The sequence below is a fragment of the Azolla caroliniana genome, unplaced genomic scaffold (assembly GCF_043228905.1).
Source record: "Azolla caroliniana isolate FFs.n. ecotype wild unplaced genomic scaffold, voAzoCaro1.0.p SCAF_17, whole genome shotgun sequence".
Classification (NCBI taxonomy): Eukaryota; Viridiplantae; Streptophyta; class Polypodiopsida; order Salviniales; family Salviniaceae; genus Azolla; species Azolla caroliniana.
The window spans coordinates 10,478,198-10,485,198 of NW_028230452.1; the positions used below are offsets into that span (position 1 = coordinate 10,478,198).

At 47.7% G+C, this 7,001-nt stretch overlaps 1 protein-coding gene across 1 annotated transcript; it reads left to right on the top strand.

The window, feature by feature from the left end:
- Positions 1–692: 692 nt before the first annotated feature.
- LOC147853109 (uncharacterized) lies at positions 693–2,079 on the top strand. Its single transcript, XM_087332833.1, has 3 exons — positions 693–841; positions 1,175–1,795; positions 1,887–2,079. Exons 1-3 carry the CDS (start codon positions 693–695, stop codon positions 2,077–2,079), a joined length of 963 nt encoding a protein of 320 aa, XP_087188959.1.
- The last annotated feature ends 4,922 nt before the right edge of the window (positions 2,080–7,001 follow it).

Sequence of the window (7,001 nt, forward strand, 5' to 3'; positions counted from 1 at the left end):
TTTCGGGAGAGAAGTCCGCATTCGGTCAACCAAAAATATTGGTAGTAGGACACTTATGTGGATCTTATGGCCAGAAGCCATCTCCATCCAAGGTGAATGCTATCCAAGAGATGAAAGAGGAGTGTGAGTTCCAAACAGACGTAAGAACATTCTTGGGATCATGTGCACTCTACCACATATGGATTCCACACTATGGCCATGTCGTTGAACCATTGTATGGACTACTAAAGAAAAGGAAGAAGTTTGAATGGGAAGACGAGCATACCTACGCGGTTTCAAAGTTGAAGAAACTATTATTGGAAGCTCCAGCATTGTGCAAAGTTGACTACACCAAAGGTACCCCGATATACATGACAGTGGATACGAGCCCAACCGGAATTGGATGGGTGATTAACCAAGAAGACAAAGACAAAAATGGTATGCAATCTGATTCGGTGCAAATGTGTTGACCGGAAGACAAGAAAGTACGCCCAAGTGAAGGGAGAGCTATGGGGCATAGTATCCGCGGTTAAAACCGATCGTGACTACCTTATCTGAACAGAAGTCATAATCAAAACCGATTGTCTGCTTATTCTCGGGATGATATCCGGTTGTGCTACGCAGGATATTGCTATGCTACGATGGATTTCCTATATCAAGTCGCTCTACCCTGAGATTCGACATAGAACTGGAAACATAATGTGGTGGCCAATATGTCGTCAAGGGCAAGGTATGAGGGTGAAGAAGATCCACGTTCCGAGGAAGAGGATGTTGGCCTAAACTTCTTTACGGTTTCTTGTGCTCAGGTGCTAGAGGTGTTTAAAGTAGAAGATTCTGAGGGTGAATTCATCGAAATTGGCAAGTACTTAAGCTCTCTTACAAAGGATGAATCATGGTCAAAGGAAGACTACTACCGAATTAGGAAGAAGACCTACAAGTTCTTCCTCAAAGAAGGACATCTATGGAAGTTTCCAAAGAGGAAGAGTGGAACTCCACTTCGAGTGGTATGCAAGAAACAAGATCAACAAACACTAATTGTTGAATTTCATGATAGTGTGTGTGTAGGTCATCGAGGTATATGGGCAACTTTTGCAAAGCTCAAGGAGAAGTATTGGTGGCCGGGTGTTTACAAAGATGTAGCAAGCTATGTTGAAACATGTGCGTGATGCCAATTATACTCGAATGTTCAATATAGGGATGAACTTCATCCAACATATCCATTATCAATGCACTATAAGTGGTTGATAGACATAGTGGTTATGCCAATAGGATTGTGGCAAATGATATACCTCGTGCAAACAAGAGAGGATCTCACCAACCAAGTAGACGGTCGGGCACTAAGGAATAAAACAACTTTGGCGGTTTGCAAGTTTCTCTTTGATACAGATGTTATTTGTCGATACGGATGTGTCAACAAAATAGTAGCCGATAGAGGAGAATTAGATGCAAATGAAGCTAAAGAGTTTTTCTCAAGGATAGGCGTCAAATTATCACTTACCATGGCCTACAACCCGGAGGCAAATGGAAAGGTGGAACGGGGACATAGCGCAATTATAAAAGCTCTAGCAAAGGCTTGCGATGGGAATATGGGGGACTGGCCACGATTATCACCATATGCATTATGGACCGATAGAACTACACATCGCACGACTACTGGATATATGCCGTCCGAGCTCATATTAGGGCAAAAACCAATAATGCCTATCGATCAAAGTGTTACCTCATGGACGGTTTTGCCATGGCAACAGGAGATGAGTCGAGAAGACTTGCTAGCTACAAGGATCCAACAACTAGAACGGAGACCCAGAGATGTCAAGTTAGAAATAGAACGGTTACATGAGGCTCGATTGAGGAACAAGGAGAATTTTGATAAAAAGCATTGTCATCGTCCTTGTTAATCAACATAGCACTACTCGAAAGTTTGTGAAACAATGGTTTGGCCCATACATGGTTAAGGAAATAGAAAACAATGTAACCTATTTTATAACGGAGTTAGATGGAACTCGACTTGCTTTGCTGATTGCAGGGAAGAGAATCAAGATCTTTAAGAGAAGAGAGATCACAAATCCTGAAATTGAACCTCTAGACTTTGAGGTTTAAAAAGAATAAACAATAGCAGCTAACAATCATTGGCACATACCAGAGGAAGTGTAGGTTTGGTGGGGGTGGATGTCGTGATGTTTTCGACACATAATGTTAAAACACCCTCAAAAGAGAATAAAATAGTGGTCCAACTAAACTAATTTTCTTAAGTCAACTATAGTAATAAATGAAAGGATAAAAATTTAGAAGAGGTTTTCAGAAGTAGACAAAAATAGAGAAAAAGATGGGAAAATAAAGCTAGCCGTGGATATGAGGAGCAAGGTCGAGTAAAGAGCTCATAATTTCCTCGTCAAATGTCCAAATTAGAAAAGAAAAGATGCATAAGAAAGCTAACATAAAGTGCTTTCCAAGAATATATTGCATGTGAAAATTTAGGCTAGAAAACAGAAATAGTCAGGAAAAGAATAGTTGACTCATATAGACAAGCTTTTTTTTAGGGGAAAAAGGCCAGCAATCCAAAACCTATAACTAAGAGCCTATTCTAGTGAAGAAGGGGGGGAGGGAGAAGGAACGTGGAAGCTCTACTCAATTCGAAAGCGGAAGAAGAAGGATCAACAACATCGAGAAGCATCATAAACAAAGAAACTCCTTCTATACTCCACTCTCTTCTTTCCTCCACCTCTCTTCCCCCATTCATTTATAAACAATCCTTCATATTTGCATCCAACCCATTGTAACATGATTCTTATATTATAAAAGAATCTATTATATTGATATAAACTAATGTTTTCTTTCATCTACTTGTCTTATGTGTAAATCTTGATTGTGCTTATTTGTTATCGTCATTTGTGCCTATTTGTTGTGTGTCTTGTGACAAGGGAGCGTTTGGGGCTTGCCCATTCACCTCTCCTTTCCCAAAGGCATTGAAACCTACATGTCTTATATGTTATCGTCATTTCTACTTATTTGTTTGTGTGTCTTGTGACAAGGGAGCATTTCGGGCTTGCCCATGCACCTCTCCTTTCACAAAGGCATTCAAACTTACGTGTCTTGCGTGTTAGTGTAAGTCTTGCTTGTGTGTTCGTGCGACGTGTGGCAAGGGAGCATTCGGGCTTGCCCATGCACCTCTCCTTTCACAAAGGCGTTCGAAATCGTGTCTTGCATGTTAGTGTAAATCTTGCTTGTGTGTTCATGCAACTTGTGGCAAGGGAGTGTTCGGGCTTGCCCATGCACCTCTGCTTTCACAAAGGCGTTCAAAATCGTGTCTTGTGTGTTAGTGTAAATCTTACTTGTGTGTTCGTGAGACTTGTGGCAAGGGAGCATTCCTGCTTGCCCATGCACCTCTCTTTTCGCAAACGCATTCAAAACTCTGTTTCTTGTGTGTGTAAGTAATCCTTTTTCTTATGTGTCCATGTGTAAGCTTTCCTCACGTGCATTCGTTTGCCTTGTGACTAGGGGTTGATTCGGGCTTGCTCATGCACCTCTCCTTTTCACAAACACGTTTGAATACTCGTGCTTTGTTTGTGCAAGACTTCCTTGTGTTGTGCGTGTGAGCCCTATTTCCTTCCCGTACATAACCCTAGTGGTTCCTGTTGGGATTTCGGTCCCTCCGGATGAGATGTCCGGAGATGAATGACGGCAAGCCCGGTTGCGGTTACGGAGCCGGATGATGAAGACCCCGGTTACGGAGCCGGATGATGAAGACCCCGGCTACGGAGCCGGATGATGAAGACCCCAGTTACGGAGCCGGATGACGAATGTACCCGGAGAGAGATCCGGATGCGGAGACATATTTGTGAATATGTTTGCCAAGAGCCCTTGAGGCTATATTTGTAAATAGCCCGAAAGTCATATGTGTATAAATATGACTTAGGGCAAACAGTTAAGGTTGTTGTTGCTCATTTTTCTGTTTTCCACTTAGAGGGAGCGAAGTGAGAGCAACCGTGAGAGAGAGAGAGAGAGAGAGAGAGAAACGAAGAGGTCGACGCCTCTGTGTAATACCGCCGCCTGTGGCGAGGACAGCGAGCCCAAGGTCGTCGCCTTGCAGCTCGCCATTGTATATTCCAGTGTATAGTGATAGTTGGAGTCGTGCACTCCCGTGGTTTTTCCCGTTTAGGGTTTTCCACGTTATACCCTGTGTATTCGTCTCTCTGTGTCTTTTTCCCATTTTCTGCTGCATTGATCCGTGTTGTCTCGGTTGTGGCCGAGAGGCGAAAGATTTGATAGCATCAAATCCTTACAAAGTGGTATCAGAGCGACGGTAACACAGAAAATGGAAGGCGGCAGCAGCGGGCAGCCGGGGATGATGGTGCTGAATGCGCAGAACTACGCCGACTGGAAGATAAAGATGGAGGATCTGCTCATTGTTCGGGACCTGTATGAACCGATCGACAGGTCGGAAATACCCAAGGGGGTACTTGAGACGGAGTGGAGGCTTCTGAACCGGAAAGCCGTTGCAACCATTCGGCAATACGTCGACGTGAGCGTTCTACAACACGTGGCGAACGACACCAACGCATATGAGATGTGGCGGAAGCTGTCGGGCCTCTACGAGAGGAAGAATGCGTTGAACCGGACCTCCCTGATGAGAAAGATAGTGAACCTCAAGTACCGGGACGGCGAGAGTATGGTGGAACACGTAAGCACGTTCATGGGATTCGTGAACCAGCTTGCGGCGATCAAGTTCCCGTTGGAGGATGCAATGCAAGCCATCATCCTGATGTGTACATTGCCGGACAGCTGGGAGAACTTGGTGGTGACTCTCAGCACCTCCTGCACCGAAGATAACTTGTCCCTACAAACGGTAAAGACAAGTATTTTGAACGAAGAAGCGCGTCGGAGAGATAAAGAACCAGTTTCTGATCAGAAGATGCTGCTTACCGAATCGGATCGGGGAAGACAATGGAACCGGAGTCCGCAAAGACGGGAGAAGTCGGGGACCCGGTCGCAGTCAAGAGGAAGGCCAACATGCTTCCACTGTGGGAAGCCGGGGCACTTCCGGAAGAATTGTCGGCATTACCGAAAGGACAACGGAGCCGACGACACCGATTCGAAGAAGTCACCGGAGAGAAACGGTGCATACCGGGGAGCCACGGACCGGAGAGGTCCGGATCGGCGAGGGCAGGACCGGAAAGGAACGACGGCACTCGCGGCAAGTGAAGAAGAGATAATGCTTATTACCGAAGAGAGGGAGCTGAACCTTGCCGGTGTAGAGATGACCTGGGTGGTCGATTCCGGAGCGTCGTTCCACCTGACCCCGGAGAAGAAATACTTCTCATCCTACACAGCCGGTGAGCACGGCTGTGTCCGGATGGGAAATGAAGGCACATGCCGGATTGCCGGCATAGGAGACGTGTGGCTGTTGACATCAACCGGATGCAAGATGCTGTTGAAGGATGTGCGACACGTTCCGGAGGTCCGATTGAACCTGATCTCGGCCGGGAGGCTAGATGATGAAGGCTACACGGGTAGCATCCGGAACGGTGTCATGAAGTTCAGCAAGGGGAGCCTGATAGTGGCTCGGGCCCGGAAGGTCAACACCCTGTACCTGATGAATTCCCGGCTATGTCCGGAGGAGCTGAACGTGGCAGCCGACACTGCCGGTGAGCTGTGGCACAAGAGACTGTGCCACATGAGCGAGAAGGGGATGAAGAGGCTTGCAGAAGACAACCTCATTCCAGTGAAGCATGTGCATCTGGAGAAGTGCACCGATTGCCTGGCCGGTAAGCAGAACCGAAACTCCTTCCACTCAAGGCCACCGACGAGACGTAGCGCACCATTGGAGTTGGTGCACACGGATGTGTGTCAGGTAGAAACGAAGTCACATGGCGGAGCCCAGTACTTCGTGACTTTCATTGATGATCACAGCCGGAAGCTGTGGACGGCGCCGTTGAAGACAAAGGACCAAGTGTTGTCCGTCTTCAAAGAACTCCACGCGAGAGTGGAAAGGGAATCCGGCAAGAAGCTGAAAGCGATACGAGCGGATAACGGAGGGGAATACCGGGGGCAGTTTCAGGAGTACTGTCGCTCGAAGGGAATCCGGCTCGAGTTTACTGTGCCGAAGACGCCGGAACTAAACGGGCTGGCCGAGAGGATGAACCGGACCATAATGGAGAGGGTCTGGAGTATGCTGGCGCATGCGAAATTACCCAAGGGGTTTTGGGCTGAGGCAATGTCGACGGCGACATACGTGATAAACAGATCACCCTCAGTACCTTTGGACGGAGACACGCCGCAGAAAGTGTGGACCGGTAAGGAAGTGTCCTACCGGCATCTGAAGGTGTTCGGGTGTCTCGCATACGTGCATGTGGCAAAGGACCGGAGAGGAAAGCTAGATCCAAAGACCCGGCCATGCATATTCCTCGGTTACGGCGACGACGAGTTCGGCTACCGAGTATGGGACCCGGTCGACAAGAAGATATTCGGGAGTCGAGACATCATCTTCATGGAGGACAAGACACTCGCCGACTGGGAGTCGGAGAAGAAGATGAAGAGCTCCAAGTCGACCGGTGAGGATCAACTCTACGAGGAGCAGTCCCGACCGGCAAGGGACCGGTTAACACTCGAGGATCCGGCCGAAGACTATGAAGAAACAGAACCGGCCGAAGAAGATGAAAATGATACCGGAACCGGCCCCGATCCCGAAATGGATTCGGATGAAGAAGAATCGGAAGAACCGGTTACCGAAGCTCCGGAACGGAGATATCCTCTAAGAGAGAGAAGGACCCCCCGGAGATTTCCGGAACCAGAGCACGTGCTGCTAACCGACGAAGGGGAGCCGGAGAGCTTTGAAGAAGCAAAGCATGACACCCAGAGCCGCAGGTGGTTGAGTGCCATGCAGGACGAGATGGATTCCCTGCATGAGAACCAGACATATGAACTTGTGGAGTTGCCGAAAGGAAAGCGGGCACTTCGAAACAAGTGGGTGTTCAAGCTGAAACCGGGAGATGCCGGAAACCCCCCGAGATACAAAGCCAGGA

Excerpts from the sequence above, each read along its gene's own strand:
- LOC147853109 (XM_087332833.1), top strand. The coding sequence starts at position 693 with ATGTCGTCAAGGGCAAGGTATGAGGGTGAAGAAGATCCACGTTCCGAG. Across the intron at positions 842-1,174 it reads GAATTCATCGAAATTGGCAA|GGATGAACTTCATCCAACAT; the intron begins GTACTTAAGCTC and ends TGTTCAATATAG. Across the intron at positions 1,796-1,886 it reads CGGAGACCCAGAGATGTCAA|CACTACTCGAAAGTTTGTGA; the intron begins GTTAGAAATAGA and ends TAATCAACATAG.